General features: G+C 40.2%; 1 protein-coding gene across 1 annotated transcript; it reads left to right on the forward strand.

Annotated features, from left to right (window-relative positions):
* Window positions 1-307: 307 nt before the first annotated feature.
* Window positions 308-18,282, forward strand: LOC145222994 (uncharacterized). The gene is made up of 31 exons (XM_080089273.1): window positions 308-573; window positions 1,098-1,222; window positions 1,669-1,798; window positions 1,890-1,931; window positions 2,424-2,524; window positions 2,896-3,092; window positions 3,361-3,649; window positions 4,067-4,219; window positions 4,349-4,493; window positions 5,095-5,286; window positions 5,827-6,048; window positions 6,110-7,163; window positions 7,361-7,516; window positions 8,117-8,266; window positions 8,484-8,641; window positions 8,955-9,244; window positions 9,681-9,927; window positions 10,010-10,189; window positions 10,392-10,632; window positions 10,785-11,025; window positions 11,370-11,534; window positions 11,894-12,101; window positions 12,304-12,426; window positions 12,501-14,358; window positions 14,417-14,638; window positions 15,051-15,299; window positions 15,667-15,826; window positions 16,194-16,302; window positions 16,744-16,906; window positions 17,240-17,325; window positions 17,538-18,282. Exons 1-31 carry the CDS (start codon window positions 330-332, stop codon window positions 17,921-17,923), a joined length of 8,286 nt encoding a protein of 2,761 aa, XP_079945399.1. The 5' UTR covers window positions 308-329; the 3' UTR covers window positions 17,924-18,282.
* The last annotated feature ends 1,974 nt before the right edge of the window (window positions 18,283-20,256 follow it).

Raw genomic sequence — 20,256 nt, forward strand, 5'->3', positions numbered from 1 at the left:
CATAAAAGAACACGTAGGTAAGTAATCTGAACCAATCTTAACAAGAAAATAATATACCAAAAAAATCAAATCGCTTTTGAACGCAACCAACGACAAAGCAAGGTGCCGATCAAAACGGTCGCAGTTACAGGAACCTCGTGTTAAAATGATTTTGTTTGCGATTGTGCTGTGATAAATTGGTGATTCTGATGGTTTTACCATATGAAACACACAAGGAAATAAATATAAAGTGGGAGAAAAAGCTAAATGTAAACCATAACATATCCTAATTGAGTTTTTGTGCTTTGTTTAGTCTCTTTTCTATTAAATGCTTTTTTGTTTTTTCGTAGATGTTTTGCCTGCAAGGTAAATCTTGTTTTTGTGTTCAATGGCATCTGTTAATGTTACCAGTCCTCGTGACTGTGTTGCTCTCTACCCAAACCAACTGCGAAAACCTGACTTTGGATGCGCCCAGTTATCCATATCTCATAACGTTTAGATACAGGCTTGACTTTGTATATCTTTTGTGCGAGCCGGAAACTGCAGCTATCCTAATCCCCACAGAACTGCTGAAGAATTTCAACGAAAGTGACGGTATGATAATAGTTTTCACTCACAATCGTATATAACTATGGTAGGCTGTAATGTTGGAGACGGTCAAAACTGGAACAAATAGCCTAATAGTGCTCTTTCCATGGTATATTTTTGTCTATTCAGGGCTTTCGCACGGTTCTTATCTCTAAGATTTTCCACACGATCCTTATCCCTTTACCTCTAAGACAAGACGTCCTAATTTTTGGTTGCAGTTTTTTTGTAAAAATAATAGGAAATTGTTACTTTCTGTTGAGCAATTTGTTGCGACACTGACTTGATGGTCCATCGATTCTTATTGAAGTTGATACCAATTTTGAGAAAAATCCCGCAAATAACACATGACCATTTAACAATGGCGTAACAATGAAGGTGTGACCTATTAGGTCAATAACTTAGTATTTTATGTAGCAGAAACGGAAATTGATTTAGTACAGCAATATTTTTGTACAATAAGCAGAAGTGATTTATCAAAATCACAAAATTGCAAAAATAAAAGTTTTTGCTGTGATGATTGCTTTTCGCAGACTTAATGTCTATCCAGTTTGCAACCGTCGACCCAGGCTGCCTGGTGGAAATTCGTCCACATCCCGCCATCCACGGGATAGAAATTCGATCTTATTACAACGATTCCTGTGGAAGTGGCCTTGAGGTGAATAAACAATATTTGTAATTTTGTGTTGCATTAGCGCACCCTAGCGGATTTTGGTTTCAGAAAAGTGTAAATCAAACGTAGAGCTTATGACACAGAATAAATTTCAAGTCAGTACCGCATTTATCTAAAATCCGTTAAGTGGTGTAAACTTTTACACTGTAAAGAGCTAAATAATCAATTTAGCAGCAAACAGGGGTAGGATTAGTAAATATGTTTTTGTTTTTTAATTTTAGGTTAAAAACTAAGTTTTAAAGTTAATTATATGGACATTGAAATAATAAAACCTTATCCCAAGCCCAATAGCATCAGCCGTCATCATTTAATACGTGTTTGTACTCTTTGGGCCACTTATCGAAATTTAGCTAAATGTTGAGCTGTCGTGAGGTATTGTGTTAATACATTTTCCGTAATCATCTGGTTAACATTCGACTTTCTCGCCACAGTGGAAAGGTTCCAGTATTCTCTACCACTTTCCGAAGAGCTTCAGTTACATGAACAACGGCAACTTTACATACCACATGAGCTATCAGTGTGAATTCGAATCGCACAACCCGAAGTTTCTCGAAATAATAAGTAAAAACATGCTGTTGTATTCATAAACATAAACCCAATGCATTAAATGTCAACGGTTTTAAGTTCTGTGTTTTGATTTTTTTTTCTTAAGGTAATCAAGCGGACACTACGTTCCCGTCTGTGATTCCTAATGGTAAGTTTCACGAAACATTTTATTACTTTGTGTTTGTTTCCTTGAACAGTCGCCTAACTATGACAAAACTTACTTTTTGCGTAAATGGTTAGTACAATTCTACTTGTTGGGATCTTCTAATTAAGTTAAGAGTATCTGCTTTGGATTTTTAATGAAAAGTTTGGACGTTCCGTAGATGGTAAATATAAGCAAAACACAAAATTGTGTCTCGTGTTGTGCAAATAAACAGCGATCTATTTTAGCTTTTCAAAAGGCATTTTACTTATGTTTACAGCAGATCTTGAAAACGCAACAAAAATCCCATATGCCCTAAAAGTTGATAATTTATGTTGTTAAAAGTTGAAAGTATATCCAATTTAGCCTTCTGCGGATAAATTTGCATCCGGTTGACATCCTTTGCTATAAAGCAAAAGTTTTTTTTACAATTGTTCTGAGCGAAAGTATGGACAAATACTTACCAGTTGTATAAAACAAACCATTATCTTGTTGCAGAAAACTGTTCTTCACTTACTGATACATTTCTGATTCCTCCAGTTGGACGATTTAAACTAAAAGTTCACTTTGCAGCATATGAAAACGTTACTTCTGCAAAGGTATTTTTTAAGCAAAAACATAGCCATAGGCACATTAACTGTGTAAACTGTTGTTTTTTTGCTGGACAAGACGCCTTTTAAACGTTTCTTGTTACTTGAGTTTGATAAGCTTGCTTATACGTTGTAACTTATGATAAAGGAATGACAAAAGGATCGTTAAAACGTCGATATGATGCCTTGCAGAGTGCAAAAAAGATGCGTTTAAGTCTTCTGTAACTAAAATGTGTTATTATTACTATTTACGACCAATAGCTTGTCGGGTTGCCACCTTTAAGTACTGACATCCTTAGACAAACCGACTTTAATCTTGATATTAGTTGAAAAGTTTGACATAGCTCCGTGTAAATTTACATCCTTGAATGCTTCTATAGGTGCACTTTGGACGGCTATCAAACGAAACAATCACTGAAATTGACATACATTCACCAGCTTGGTCTTACATCGTCCCCTCTAGTATGAAATTAAATCCATCGCGTTTTGGTGTGGATTCACCATCTAGGAAGGGAGTTTTAATTACCACAGATGTTGGTTTTCAAGCAGTTGTTTTGGCATCGTCTGTTTCCACAGGGTATGTGGTATTTTTAAATGGCACACTGTTAAAATTCTTTGCTCGCTCAACGGATTTATTAGTTACACATAATATTAGTTAATCTACATTTTTTTTATAATTGCAGATTATTTTTAAGATTATACGGTCGGTAAGCTGAAGAAAGTGTGAAGAAAATTTTCACCAAAGTAAATTAAAACGAAAACAGATTTCGTAACAAAGTTTTGTGCAGAGAATTTTTTTAATGTCAAGTTATACCCACAATCATCAGTTAGTATTTTTTTTTCAGCAAAATGGCATCCTTCGCAGTTTTACCGCTATGTGCTCTGGGAACAGATTATGTCGCCATCTCGTACCCGTCGCGTCGAAGCTTTATCGTTCTCACCAGTATTTACGCCAACACGACCTTGCAAATTACGCTGCCTAACGGTGAGGTCATTAACTCAACCCTGCATGAGTCCAGTAGCGTTCACTTGGTGGCGGACCGTGACGTGTGCAAAGGAGTTCACGAACTGAGCGGAACTCACGTGACATCAAGTCAGCCAATCAGCATCGTGACCGTTATGCAGGATGCCAAGGTTGGAATTTCCTTTACTTGTATTTGCCTGCTTGACAAAATTCGCCTTGAAAAACTGTTTGTACTCCCAAATCAATAGATCCAAGATATTAAAATAGTCCCAAATGGTCGATATCACTCTGTTTGACATCACCATTCTTTGCTAGAAAAATCTAAAATCTCAATGTTGTTTTACTTTGTTAAAGTTAGGGCAAGATATAGCCTTGTAGGTTCCCGATATTGTCTTGTAGGTAGTGGCGAGATTCAGCCGGTTCGCACCGGTTGTAGAGAACCGTCTAACGAAATTTTATGAGATCAGCAAACCGGTTAGCATTACTGGTTACTGTCAATGGACTTTCGGTAACAAAACCGGCTGAAAAATATGACTTTTGTAATAGAACCGGCAGACAAACAAATTGAATCCCGCCACTGCTTGTAGGTTCCTTACGACTCCTTCGAAGATATTACACAAGATATAATGGCAGAACAGCTGCTCCCCATTTCACTCTGGGACACCGAATACGTTATCAACCCGGAATCCAAACACGGTTTCATCATTCGCGTCGTCACCTACAAGGCCAACACAGTAGTGGTAAATGTTGCAATCTAAAGTATTTCAAATTAATGATTGGCGTTCTCAACTGCTAATAATGCTTACGGTCTGTATGTCTTTGTGCAAAACATATTGATAGTTTGCATTGTTGTTTGTGCTTGTCTTCAGTTTAACCAAGGATACCAAATGGACTTTTTTGTCATTGACAAATTTTCCTACGTCGACATACCGGTCGAAAACAACTTTCCTGTTCAACTAGTTGCCGACGAAATTTTCTTACCCATGCTACTTGGAAAAAGCGGAATGAACAACGGTAATTGCTTCACTATATTACTTCCACCATAAAATTAGTTTATCAATGTACCCTACTACTAAATCATAGAGTGACACTTGCCGTGTGTTTGAGAATTACCAACAAGTAAGTTATGTAGCCTATTTGATTTATTTAATATGCTTCGTTATTGTTACTGTGCTGACTTGCCCTGAGGTTAGCAAATTACTTCACACAAGCCATACTACTTTATCATCTGGATCACTTCATTACAGGGTTTGGCATCCAATAAACCATTTTTTTTCACTTGTTTTGTTCACATTGAATTGGGGCTTTGATAGTACACCAACTATTTTCATATTAACAAGCTTACAAGTCTTGTTTCATTAAGAAAGAAAAACAAATAAAACATACATACATTGAAATGAACATTTACTTATCGTAACATATAGTACATTTACGAATCGTAACATATATAACTTAGTTAATCAAAAATCTAAGTTTCGTTTGTGTTCACCTTATCAACAAATCGTGGATTCATTTTATATGACAAATTAAAAAAAAACTGTTTGTTTTAACGTACCAATGCAACAGTCAGATCGAAATACACGCATCAAACCTCATAGCCTATTTCTTTTGTTAGCCTACACAGGTGTACCTCACGCCTACTTTCCTCAAGGCCGGGGTGCCATGACCAAAGTTGTTTTCACACCGACTCAGTACCCCTACATGATGACGGTTCCTGGAACAAGATCCTATTCGGGTGTCCAAAGTTTTACCTGTCTAAAAGTGGATTGGCTCCATACACTTACGTTTGTCACTGAGCAACCAGAAGGTATAGAATGTAAAACTTATTATTTAACTACATCAGACAATCATTTTAATGTAAACGTTTTGAGTCAGTAAATGATAAGCTGCAGACAGTGCACACTGTTTCGACCTATAAGGTCACCTCAGTGCAGCTGGTGACGAGAGGTCGGCCGTATTAGCTAGTGTAGCCATCCAATGGCCTTCCAGTTTGTAGGGAGTAACATGGTAAAAACCTGTCTCATCCAGGCAGTGCGATGCCACAACTGAGCATATATCACAGAGGAAACTGGCTGCACTGATAAGACCTTATAGCCCGAAAGAGTGTGCACTCTTTGCAGCTTACAATCAGTTTAAAATCGATGGTTTCGTGGTTTTTTTTTAAGTCAGTGGTATGCACATTACATCTAAATGGGAGTTTTTAGTATAAACATGTTTATTATAACCTTTGTACCTAATGTTCAGAATTAGATTAAGCAAAGAATTACAACAGTTTTATTTATTGCTTACTGTAATGTGTGAAGCGCACTTGCGTTATCACAGCGTTAAAACAAATGTAACTCAACAGATTTTCGATTTCTTGGTCTGCCCACGAAACAAAATACCTGGCTACCGGTAACAGCAAGCACAGAAGTTAAAGCCTCGGATGAAATTTTCTTTGATCATCGGCGCCCTAACGTGTATTACAGTCAAAATCAGTCTGAGTTTGGAAGTCAAGTAATCGCTTTCGGTGAAGTTGCGACCGCTGGTCACTGTGGAGCGATGGTTTATCGACATCTTAATATTACAAGTAAATACCGAAGCTTACACCTTTTTGCATACAAATAGCTACTTAACTTTTTCATTTTCAGCAAATGGTCCAAGCGTCGATCAAGGAATTTCAACAACCGAGTCCTTTACCACTGCTGAAGTCACCACCGAGGCTGCAACGACTGCTGAGGCCACTACCGAAGCTGCAACGACTGCTGAAGCCACCACTAAGGCTGCAACGACTGCTGAAGTTACTACTGAGGCTGCAACGACTGCTGAAGCCACAACTGAGGCTGCAACGACTGCTGACGTCACTACTAAGGCTGCAACGACTGCTGGCGCCACTACCGAGGCTGCAACGACTGCTGAGGCCACTACCGAGGCTGCAACGACTTCTGACGTCACTACCGAGGCTGCAACGACTGCTGAAGCCTCCACTAAGGCTGCAACGACTGCTGAAGCCTCCACTAAGGCTGCAACGACTGCTGAAGTCACTAGGGAGGCTGCAACGACTGCTGAAGTCACTACCGAGGCTGCAACGACTGCTGGGGCCACTACCGAGGCTGCAACGACGGCTGAGGCCACTACCGAGGCTGCAACGACGGCTGAGGCCACTACCGAGGCTGCAACGACGGCTGAGGCCACTACCGAGGCTGCAACGACGGCAAAGGTCACCACCGAGGCTGCAACGACGGCGAAGGTCACTACAGATGCTGCAACGACTGCTGAAGCCACTACCGAGGCTGCAACGACTGCTGAAGCCACTACCGAGGCTGCAACGACTGCTGAAGCCACTACCGAGGCTGCAACGACTGCCGAAGCCACTACCGAGGCTGCAACGACTGCTGGGGCCACTACTGAGGCTGCAACGACTGCTGGGGCCACTACTGAGGCTGCAACGACGGCTGAGGCCACTACCGAGGCTGCAACGACTGCCGAAGCCACTACCGAGGCTGCAACGACTGCCGAAGCCACTACCAAGGCTGCAACGACTGCCGAAGCCACTACCGAGGCTGCAACGACTGCCGAAGCCACTACCGAGGCTGCAACGACTGCCGAAGTCACTACCGAGGCTGCAACGACTGCCGAAGCTACCACAGCCTCCGGTTTTTGTTCAGAATGTGCTAATGGTGGCACATGTATAAACGATCTAAGGTAACCTGGATTAATACTGATTTTTATTTTATTAAAGTAGAAACAAAGCAACCTCTCTAATTGACTTAGCATAACTTACTACATGTAAAATGTATGTAGAAAATGTATATAGAAATCAACTGACCCTTAAAAAACAATGATATGTTTTTGTAACGTAATTTGGAACAAAGCATGTACAGCCATTGTTTTTTCCAAAGTAACTTCACATGTGAATGCCCCAACGGCTTCGCTGGACGGAGATGCGAAGATGAAGTACCGGGAGAACCAGGAAACTATATTGTGGAGTCTTCACGCGATCTGGAAAGCTTGTTTATGAACAATGGCAACACGATTACATTTAGAAAGAAAAGATTGTAAGTGGTCTGCCTGAATCAAGCCGTTGTTACCAAAGATTTGTTGAATGTTTATTTTTTATCAGTAAATCATTTCTTTTCAATTGATTGAATTATAGTCTAGCGCAGTGGTTCCCAACCAGAGCCCATGGCTCCCCAGGGGGGCCACGAGCTGTGTTTTGGGGGGCCACGGGTGTAGATTCACGAGAAACACCCACTAAAAGCCATTTTCTTTTTAACATTATTCCCTAATTTAATCGACTATTTCACATACTATTTGTGTATAGTGTGGTTTTTCACAATTACAGATGCTTATTTACGCTATTGGAACTGATTAAAGCCGAAATTAGTACCAAATTTCAAAACGAGATTGCGATTTACAATTTAAGGGGGACCACAGGTCCTACAAGGTTACTTGAGGGGGGCCACGAAGCCCATAAGTTACTTTTAGGGGGCCACGGTCCACGAAAGGTTGGCAACCACTGGTCTCTAGCGTTTGAATGGGCCATTAAAATTTCAGGCTTTGATCGATTACTTTTTTGTGTTTTTTGCACTATAGAGTAAGTAGAATAGACTGCATTGTTTGCTTGTAGTCAAACTATGTTACATTTTATTTGCCAGAGCAACGTCGTCAATCTCTTTGCAATTGATTAAAATGGGTCAGTACTACGCAATCCGATCTACACGCGGTTGTCCCAATGGAGCTCAATGCAACTTATGGTTAAATGTGTTGAAAGACAAATCCGTTTTTTTCGTGGAAATAAAACATGGGTAAGTCATAGAACTACAACATTTAATTTTGGAGTTGTTTACGAATTCGATCAAAACCTGACTATCATTTTTTACAAATCAAAAGTTGTTTAAACGTCTTTGCTTTTTGTTAATCTGTATTTTCCTGGCTATTAACCATCATTTGCGTCTAAACCTATAGTCTTGAGTTAATGCATATACTCGCATACCTTTGGTTACGCCCTTCGTTGTATTTCAGCTATCATCCGTGGCATCTGGTCGTTGAAGATGCCTCCCAACAGTCCTATGTCCTCCACAGTGCCGTTACTGGGGGCACCTTGGTTTTTGACAATGGCTTTGCTTTGAGCAGTGATTCCTCTGCTGTGCCTGTTGTTTTCATCTTTACTTTATTACCTGGTAAGTGAAAGCGTTACTGTTTTGTTTGAAACTTACTTGTGTAGATTTAGTTCTGTAGACCTTTTTGCATCTTTTTTTAGAATGCAAATGTAAAGAACAAACCCGTAAACATTTTAAAAGGTTGCTTGTAACAAAACCAACCTACCAGAGTGCTCGATTTTAAGAAATACATAATACATTTGATCAATGTAAAGTTAGTTATTTTGCACACAGCATTAATTTCATAATTCTAACGGCGGGAACTTGTTCTTGTGACGCTATGTTTTCAAAAATAAAAAATAAACTTGCCACAAGTCGTGTTTCCAACCATTAGGTCAGGGCCATCCTATTTCAACTGAGGAGTTGATCACCTTCAAGCGTTACGAAGTACAACGTCAGGATGTTGTCACAACGACGTCATTCATCACCGTCCCGATCGCCAACTGTGCACCAGTCGCCTCATCTGACTACCTTGTGGCCTGTTTCTGGTTTCGACCCCATTTCTTGTCACAAGTTATGTTTCCCACGCTTGTGGCGTATTCTGACGATAGGGAGATGATTATTTTAGAGACCGACAGCGGTGGAATGAGAATTTTGCAAGTGATTACTGACAACTCCACGGTGGTGAGTGCCCAGCACTATTTCACACAGTTTTATCCGGGTGACAATAAACCGTTTCAAAATATCTGACTTGGAGTAAGAAAAAAGTGTAAAACACACTCGTTGTTGTAACGAACAAAACAAAGAAAAGTGCATAATGAAAGTCCCTTAAAGCGAAAACTTTTAAAAACTGAATACCTGACATCAAAAGTGTATTTAAGCACCTATATAACTGTTGAAACATGGTATTTTTGTCCCAAACATGCCATTATAAGTTATTAGCTTGCATACTTATTGTTACGGAATTATTTCGGCAGATTTTGTAATTCGGCTAAACTATCTTTCAGCTGGCGACGTTCAAGTGTGTAAAGGAAAGGCATTTAAAAGACGCATCATAAATAAAACGTGGAAGGAAAGATTACAATTCGCCAAACTATTTTACCACTTGTTATCGTTCCAGATGTTTCAGTCAGACCCTTTTGCCGCCAATTCAGTGACTAGAGGTTACTGGCATCACGCTTGTCTTCGGATAGCAAACAATGGTAGTTTCACTAATTTCGATTACTTTCTTGATGGATTCCGTATCAGTTTCAATACCTCAATGACTTCATCAGCCGAATTACAGACATTTCTTGACCAATACTCCAACGCCACAATGCTAAACTTTGCCTATTGCTCGCCTGGTACGAACACATCTTGTTTTTCTGGTAAGTCAAACTTTGCAATCATCCCCTCTCGTGTGTTATACGCTCATTGTAATGCCCTGTAAATTATCCTATTAAATGACAGGTTACACAAGCAAAAGTTTTGTGGGGAAAAAGTATATCACCGATTCAGAAATTTACTCAATCTATTCGGCTCCTTTTGCATGTGGACTCGGAGATGAAACATCTTTACTAGAATGTGACGATGAAATAACGGGAAGCAACATACTTCTAAAAATCGCCGAATTTCCATTTTGTCCGTGCAGTAAGTTTGACACATTTTCCACTTTTTAAATAACATTTGGTTGGTTGCATTTTTTGTCCAATGTGTAAGCGCATGTTCAATAACTGCCTACCCCCTCCTTCATATGCGTGCACATCTTAATTCTTAAACGTTTACTTAGTTCAAGTTTGTGTCATAGATTGAGCAATGCGTATAAAAATTGACCAAACTATTTATGTTAAAGAATTCTGTACTTTCGGATGGACACTAGCTGGACAAGCGTGCTTTCAAACGAGCCTCACTGAAACCTTCAATTTCGATTCGTATTATCGTGGAGAGGTTTGCAACGATTCCACTCCGGCCGTTTTGAGCCAAACTTCTCGAAAACTTGGTGTATCGAGCTTAGTCGATGCGACATTTGTCACCGGAGACCTGCCATGGGTTGGATTGTACCGCAAACAATTTGATAATTTCTACCTGTGGTAGTAAGTACTTCATTCGTGTGGGTTGTTTCTATCATTCACCAATTTTTGAGCCTTTTTTCACTTAAATTTCCTCCCACTAAACTGTTTTTCACCTTACTTACGAAAGAGCTACTTTAAATACACTGAGAATATCAGAATATTTTGTTATCTAGCAATAACGAGACAATGGCGGCAGTTCGGGCGTCAGCTTTTGACATCTGTGGTCACTTCGAAACCACCAAAAGTTTGACACTTTCTGAGTATGTAACCGCCGTGCCTGGCGCTGGTCCCGCAGTACCTGGCGCTGTTCTAAGACCAAGAGAAGTGGATATTTTGGACGGAGTTTGTACAGAGTTACGCCCGGTAGTTTGCGAGCAGGAGGCCGATGACTTTCCATCGTCAAAACCAGTCAAGGTTAGTCGGTTTCTTCACGTGAATGGTGGTAAAGTTGTTTTATTAACAACGCCTCAAAAACGTATACACTTTATTTGATTTGATGAATTTGTAACGGGTTTTTTTCACGGTATTCGAAGAACCAGTCGTTTTTATGTTTGGGGTCAAGCACCCTGGACCATTTGCCCAAGCTCATGTCGCCGTTTTTTGTGAGCATGGCTTCTCTGCACGGTCAATAGCAACAACAACAGTCTGGGGACGTTTTTGTAACGCATTGTTAAAAGAAGGATAAAGGGTGACACAGTATTTAGTCTGCAGCTTACACAAAAACTTCATTTCCAACTTGCTTTTTTATTGTTTTCCAGGTGATTTTTGTTGTGGCAAAAATCAATGACACGTCATCTTGGCCTGACTTTAGACTAGCTCTAAGGCTAATGGTGAGTTTAGTTCGAGCTCAAAATGTTACTTACATATTCGAGGAGCATCCACTGGCCCAGTCATCTTTCACGGACCAAGAGCAAGCACACCAGGTAAAAATATTTATATAAATGAACTGTGTTAACAAACCGCGGTTACAAATCAAAAAAAGTTGATAATATGTTACTTTCTCTATTTATCAAATAACGCTTTAAAACTGGGCGAAATTAGGTTGACTGGTTTCATCAATCTCTGTAAAAATCATGTAAGTCTGGGCTGAGTAACATAACATAGGAAAGAATAACCCTTAAACAAAATCTAAAAACAGTGGAAATATCGTCTAAATAACGATTAACAGTCCTGTTGATATCATTGTGAACCTCGACTAGAACCGCTGCTCCTTACACCAACCGTATTTTCCAATAGTTTTCATAGTTTTGGTACAACAATTCATTTCACATATTTTTTTCAGCACATTGATCAATCGCAGTTTGAGCCCCTTCCCACGCTTATGTTTGCCGAATTATATTACCGGACTCAGGTTTTAAATGTGCTTCCTCGGATCGAGTCCGGTTATCGAATCTTTGTGGTGTTAACTACTTCCATTTCGTTAAACGTTTCATCAGAAGTGCAGACTTTGCGGGAGAGTCTCGCTGGAATCGGCTCTGTTTTTGCATTTGGTACGTAAACTGTAACACGAGTCGGTCACAACAAGTATTTTATTGAAATCTAAATTGCTTTTGCAAATATGCACTGTTTCATCAAACATTTTATGCATACTTTTTATTGATCTGAATTTGACATTTTGGTGGATTTGCCTAAAACGCAATCTCGCTCTGCAAACGATACGGCTCAACCAATGTTCTTGTGTTGTGTTTGCAGGTTTCAACGACACAAATCAAACTTATCTTGAAAACTTGGCTACACATTCTGATTTTGCTTTGTACATCAGTGACATACAGAATTACGAATCCCTTGCATCTCCGTTTGGCGCATTTTTATGTGGTAGGTGATTTAGTTAAGTCCAAATGTAACAACAATCAGTGTATAAATTATATCAAAACGGTTGTTATGTTAAGGCGTGAAGGAAGTTCAACAAATTGGCACCACTTATGCACAAACGACCGAAGCTGCCACAACAGAGGCCGCAACAACAGAAGTGGAAACTACAGAAGCTCCCACAACAGAAGCTCCCACAACAGAAGCTCCCACAACAGAAGCTCCCACAACAGAAGCTCCCACAACAGAGGCTGCCACAACAGAGGCTGCCACAACAGAGGCTGCCACAACAGAGGCTGCCACAACAGAGGCTGCCACAACAGAGGCTGCCACAACAGAGGCTGCCACAACGGAAGCTGCCACAACGGAAGCTGCCACAACGGAAGCTGCCACAACGGAAGCTGCAACAACGGAAGCTGCAACAACAGAGGCTGAAACAACGGAAGCTGCCACAACGGAAGCTGCCACAACGGAAGCTCCCACAACGGAGGCTGCCACAACAGAGGCTGCCACAACAGAGGCTGCCACAACGGAAGCTGCAACAACGGAGGCTGCAACAACGGAGGCTGCAACAACGGAGGCTGCAACAACGGAGGCTGCAACAACGGAGGCTGCAACAACGGAGGCTGCAACAACGGAGGCTGCAACAACGGAGGCTGAAACAACGGAGGCTGAAACAACGGAGGCTGAAACAACGGAAGCTGCCACGACGGAAGCTGCCACGACGGAAGCTGCCACGACGGAAGCTGCCACGACGGAGGCTGCCACAACGGAGGCTGCCACAACGGAGGCTGCAACTACAGAAGCTCTCACAACGGAAGCGAAAACTACAGAGGCTCCCACAACGGAAGCGAAAACTACAGAGGGTCCCACAACGGAAGCGAAAACTACAGAGGGTCCCACAACGGAAGCGGAAACTACAGAAGCTGCAACAACGGAAGCGGAAACTACAGAAGCTGCAACAACGGAAGCGGAAACTACAGAAGCTGCAACAACGGAAGCGGAAACTACAAAAGCTGCAACAACAGAGGCTGCAACTACGGAAGCGGAAACTACAGAGGCTCTCACTACGGAAGCGGAAACTACAGAGGCTCTCACTACGGAAGCGGAAACTACAGAGGCTGCAACAACGGAAGCGCAAACTACAAAGGCTCTCACAACGGAAGCGCAAACTACAGAGGCTGCAACAACGGAAGCGCAAACTACAGAGGCTGCAACAACAGAGGCTGCAACTACGGAAGCGCAAACTACAGAGGCTGCAACTACGGAAGCGGAAACTACAGAGGCTGCAACTACGGAAGCGGAAACTACAGAGGCTGCAACTACGGAAGCGGAAACTACAGAGGCTACAACAACGGAAGCGCAAACTACAGAGGCTGCAACAACGGAAGCGCAAACTACAGAGGCTGCAACAACGGAAGCGCAAACTACAGAGGCTGCAACAACGGAAGCGCAAACTACAGAGGCTCTCACAACGGAAGCGCAAATTACAGAGGCTCTCACAACGGAAGCGCAAACTACAGAGGCTCTCACAACGGAAGCGCAAACTACAGAGGCTCTCACAACGGAAGCGGAAACTACAGAGGCTCTCACAACGGAAGCGGAAACTACAGAGGCTCCCACAACGGAAGCGGAAACTACAGAGGCACCCACAACGGAAGCGGAAACTACAGAGGGTCCAACAACCGAAACTACAGAAGCTGCAACAACAGAAGCGGAAACTACAGAAGCTCCCACGACAGAAGCTGTCCCAACAACTGACATTATACAGTGCAACGATACGGGAATGACCATAGATGTAGAAACTAATGTGGTAGAGTCATATTTGATGCTAACTGCTAACACAACAAAGGTTGTGTTTTTTTCAGGGTACTCGGACAGCGAAAATTGTAGTAGTTCCACTGTTGTACAAAACGAAGCCGGTGACTATGTATTTAGGTAAAGAAAAATCATTTTTTTATGTTGACACCGCCAATAATAGCACATTTTTTATCAGGTTGTTCGTGGCTATTCCTTTTGATGATTGTGGGATATCGATTAACAGCACTGCCAACGATATACAAGTGGAAGGGCAGATTTACGCTGACATACTTAACCAATCCATGTTGTTGTCCTATGCTGTTCCGATCTACAACGTGTCGTGCACATACGGAGCAAACTACTCGAACGTACTCGGAAATGGAACCCTTACGGCTGGATTCCTTCCTATTGTTAACCAGTAAGTTGAGAAGTAACAACAAAAGGCGCATACTTGAAGGGTAGTTAAATTGTGATTAGGAAGTGCTATAAAACGTAGTCATTTTGGTTATTTAAACGTTTCAACAAAATCATTGTCATGGTCATTGAGATGGCAAACAAAATTAGGGTGTTTAAATGCAAAGAGTAAAATGGAAGAAATGCCAATTAATTACTTCTTGAGTAAAAAATGGCTACGTTGTATATTACTTAGCAGTACATTTTTTAAATACGGTCACAATCACAGCGTACCTATCTTATTCGAATACTCGATCAGTTTTTAATTTTGGCCAGGTGTGGTTTTACTAGACTTAAATTCACACTCCAGCTGCATCGATAAGGCTTTATTCTTCGTCGATGTCACCAAACTGACATTCAATTCTTTTGTCTTGCAGGAGCAATGTGGCAAAGGTTAGTGGCAGCGGTACATTCCAAGTGGAACTGACACTTTATCCCGACGCAACCCTCAGTAGGCCGTTGCCCAACCTACCCACCGTCAGCGCAGGTACAGAGGTTTTTGTGCTTGTCAGCTCCTCGGAAGATATACCGAACGGCATGCGAATTTTTGTGGATATTTGCGTTGCTTCAAGTGAAGATACTTACACGCCAAACGATCCCACCGATGTGATAATCATCGAAGACGGGTAAGTTGTCATTCCTGATTGGGATGGCACTTATCTCATTGCTCTACCCAAAGAAACAATAGATTATCCTTCGAGGAATGTTCAAACCAACTGGTTTAAATCCTCACAATTTTTGCTCCCTTTTTGCATTAAAATCATTAGGACCCGCCCCATATTGCGTTATCTTAATTTTAGAATGATGGTTTCGGATTGTGATAACAAAAGGGCTTATACGTGTTTACTTCAGTTAAATTCCATACATAATTAAACTACAGTTTATATTAATCATTTCCTTTCGTAAGGAGTTTAACCACATAAACAATACGAAGTCAAAGACACAAATAACAAACAGTCACCAATTTACTGAATAATTTTGTTCCTTGTACAGTTGCCTGAAAAACACTATTCCTTCCACACTGGAATCGGTGACTGATGAAAGAACGCTCTTCAGTTTCATGGTGTTTCGCTGGACAACGCCCGGTGACGACTACGTCTACATACACTGTGTAGGAAGTCTGTGTCTTACCACGGATCCAGATTGTACCCAGGTATGCGATTATTGTTTATCATTAATTACAGCAAGCCCAACGGTTATGGTTTTAATTGCATTTCCAATGAATGCTTTTTTGGCAGATTTTTATCAAAAATTAAACGACGCTACCATTAAAGGCGATTTGCATATTACATCAAAAAGATGTAAAAGCAACAAACCAATTTATGATAAGAAAGCTGCAGACATTGCACACATTTTCGACCTATATGGTCTCATCAGTGCAGCTGGTGACAAGATATAAGCCGTATTGGCTAATGCAGCCATATAACGGCCCTCAAGTTTGTTGGGAGTAAAATGAAAAAGCATCAACACTTTAACTTGATGTTGTCGAATATAAGTAATCCATTTGTATTGTTTCGCAGAGCTGCACGAACAAGAGGAGGAAACGACGGGCACCAGTAGAATTAGAAACGAGCGTTGCATCAATTAAAATTCATCTTAAGGATGAAGTAACAAAAACACAGAATACCAGTACGTTAAAGCACATTTACAATTAACATAGGCGTCCTTGGGAGTTTTAGTTAGACTCTTTTCTAACCCTACTATTTGATTTTCCATGATTATTTTAAAACAATGTTATTGGCTAAGGGCCATGGGATCGAAACGTTTAAACCAAAGGTCGTGTTGCAGTTCAAAATGTATTAACAATTACTTAAATAGAAACTCTCAAATCGTTTGGCGTTCCACAAAAAATCAACTGGCGTGCCAATCTTGAACCCCGTTTTAACTAATTAATACACAATAAATGTGTGGAATAAAATTAAGCTTCTCTGCTAATTTGTGCTTAATATTTGGGTCGCCGCAAAAAGGTACTGTTTTGTACACTAAATACACGTTTATTTGTTTTATTACAAGAAACACCTTTTCTGCCTGACAAAACGTCTAGGACTGATAGAGTATTATCTTTTTCAGCTACGGTCTCGCCGTACTTCAACTCTACAGAAGTCCTACCCGGTTTTTGCAGGCATCCTTATCAACTTGCAGGTCTTATTCTCTTCACATTTCTCTTCCTTTTAACGGTAGTGGTGCTGGTTATCTACACTTCACGTCATATCGGCTTCCACGACATCGCGAAGTAAGCCAACCAGATTTTTTGAGGAACTGTTTCAGGGACAAATTAGATATAAATGTGGAAAACTGTTCTAGACATATGTATGGTATTTTTTTGAAACATTATTATGTTGCTCTGGCATGTTTCCACATCTTGCAGATCAAAAGTACAATGTCCTTTATAATTTATCAAATCAAGGGTCGGCAACCTTTTTGGCATTGCCCAACGTTAAAAAACTGAAACTTGATCGCGGACCAGACGTAAAAACAACAACAAATGTTTACCAATAAAATATGTAACTTATTAGGCCTACTACTCGTACAAGTTATTACAACTTTGATTAAATTTATATTGCAGACATACATCCAGTCAGTACTGCAAAGGTTCCAGTGTCTCTGACATTCAACCACCAACACTTAGACCTTCCTTCTTTACCGATGCAGGTAAAAAACTGTTGAATGACCGCTATTTTTAATGCGATTCAAGATTTTGCCAGATTTAAAAGTAGTTATTTTATTTTTTTGTTCATTTTTTGCAGCAAGCAGCATCAGTAAAATTTAGTCCAACTGAAAATACTTCCATATGCATTATTCTATAGGCTAGTGTGTACTTTTTATGCACATTATCCAAGTAAGTTAAGTAAAATTATTTTCAGAAAACAATAACGGACCAACAACATCCCATAAAGCAGTGTTCAAGTCGGCTGTTTCTGCCCTCGCCGTTGGTACATCAGTAGTTCCAGCGGCAACTGAAAACCACCGATCTGCTTTGATGCAAGAAATAGGCCGTGTACAAAACACTCGTCTAAGCCAGGTTTCCAGCCGTGCGGACCCGCCAAAATTTCGATCAGTGCCTGGGGTGAAACGGCCCTTTTCGACTTTTCTTGGCAGCAGCAGTGAATCGAATTACGAAAGCGAAGTGATCCCGTTGACTAAAAGCAAGACCCTGCCTGGTTACAAAACAACTGAAGAGTCAGTAAACGCTAAAGCTGCCACAAGGATCCACTTTGAAGGAGTCAGTGTGGACCAAACTGCAATGTGAATTACCTAAATTTATCACTCTAAATGTTTCATATATACTAAATCATTGACTGCAGTTGGATACCGCGTCGGTCAAAAAGAAGTCAAATAGAGACGTATACAAAAATTTTCTACTTTCCCCCCGTTGTATTGTATCTATGTTGTACTGTTCTTGCAATTACATTTTTCTTTTCCTTTTTTTGCTTTAACTATAATTGTAATAGTTGCCTACCAGTTGGGCTTAAGTTCACGTTTGTACAATTCTTTGCACACTTGCATTATGTTGCGACAGTGGCATCGTGACTGCTATTTTTCCTTACTTTTTCTTTGTTTGCTTTGCAGGCGGCTGTTTATCATTGCATAATAAAACTTTTTTCTATTTGCTGTTGTAAAGGTAAACACGAAAAAAGTTTAGACCACGAGGTTACGTTAACCAACCCTGCAAATATTACCAGTCTGAAATCACAGGAAACAAAATGTACATTGCATTGGGTAAAATAAAATAAAACCAATATTAAACGTCAAACGGCAGCATATTTGAAGAAAGGGTATGATTACCATATCCGAGTGGACCGAATTTCGGACAATTTTCTCGAAAACCAAACTTGGACCATACTGCGTTTCATAGAACTGTGTATCAAAAACCGCGCAGACAACAGTAAACGCAAATCGCTTTTAACATCCCTTTGTTCGTTAAAATACAGAAAAAAATGAGTTGAGGAATTTGGCCCTTTGCTTAAATCACCCCTGCAAGGCAATTTTAAACCAATTTGAAAACTTGTAGGCTACTAGATACTGAATTCCGGACATTAGAAGTGTCCTTAAAAAATATTCCCGGACACAGATTTTACGCCCGAATTCCGGCCATGTCCAGGATATTCCCGAGACAGGTGTTTAACGGGCTCAAAATAAACGATGAATCAGATAATAGGCATTTTCATTGACCACAAACAAGCAGTGTTTAGTGTTATTTCCAGAATTTCCAGAACCAATGTTTTACCGGCCGTAATTTATTTCAAATCTGTGCAGCCTGGATTTGCACCGACCCCCCCTTCACTGGGGTTTTGTAATTTGTCTCGAACGCAACACAGTTTGCGTGGCAGATGCAAAAATCCTCCTCTGTTGCCCTCCAGCGACAAAATCGCGAAGTTCAACTGTTCTCTACAAAATCGCGATCATCGCAGAGGTCACTGCGATATTAATACCGTATTGAAACAACGAATCAGAGAGTTGCAAAGCTGCAGTTAATTTCAGCATTGTTTTGTGCACAGAAAAATAAAAAATGATATCATTCAATGAAAAGTTGATTAATCTAGTTAGGGATTACCGCGTGCTGTACGACAGCAAGCAGAACAACTATAAAGATGACACTTTGAGTTGGAAGAAGAAGAAGGTTATTTTCCCCAAAGTATCAGGCTAATAATTGTTTTATGTCAGTTTGTTAGTCTTGTTTTCTTGTGTTTATGTTCGTGAGAAAGATTGACAAAATGTTGTTGTCTTGTTTTGTTACAGAAGGAAGTTACATGTTGCTGTTTATTAAAAAAAATTGGATCTAGGAAGTATTATAGGCTGGGTCCTAGATGTTTTTGTTTTCAGAAGTAGAATATTAATAATTTGACCCATGGGATCGTAAAAGCACGCAGTGATGTTTGTTTTAAAGGTGGTTTTAATTAAATTTATCTTTACCTCGTTTACATTATATGTCTGGTTGGGGAATTTTGCGTGTGGTAAGTTGTAAATGTCCTTGTTTGTAAATAAGGATATTTTGTGGTCACATTTTATGTTCTGTATGAAATTTACTTCTTTTAGTTTTGACACATGTAGTTGATTCAAAAAGGTGGCGTAGTTTGAGGGCCAGGTATGGAAGAGAGTTAAAAACTGCACAGAAAGCAGTGGTTCTGCCAGCAGTTTCAGAAAAAGATGGGAGTGGATGGAGGAACTTTCATTCCTTTCCGATCACATGAAACATCGCCAGTAAGCTTCTGGTTCTTATAGCAATGTTGGTTTGCTTACCGTGTTCAATAACAGAACATCATCAAATTATGAAAAAATGTTGGACTTTACATAAGAAAATATGGAAGATGAGGAAGTTCCAACATGCTTGGATGACTGTGATTTATATTTATTATTTTGTAGACAGTGTTGTGAAGTAACCTAATTTTTGTTAAGATATTCGTTTTTGCACCCAGTGTAATTAAAATATATATTTAAGGGAATATCAATTTTTAGTTCCTGAAAAAGAAAAACACCAATAGCCTCATCATCTTACAAGAAGAGGAAAATATCTAATAACAGGGAGTATGAACAACTACTATCAATTTTGAAAACCAGTCAAGACTCCATTCTAAAATGCAA

Source organism: Phallusia mammillata, chromosome 4 (genome assembly GCF_965637545.1).
Source record: "Phallusia mammillata chromosome 4, kaPhaMamm4.hap1.1, whole genome shotgun sequence".
Lineage (NCBI taxonomy): Eukaryota > Metazoa > Chordata > Ascidiacea > Phlebobranchia > Ascidiidae > Phallusia > Phallusia mammillata.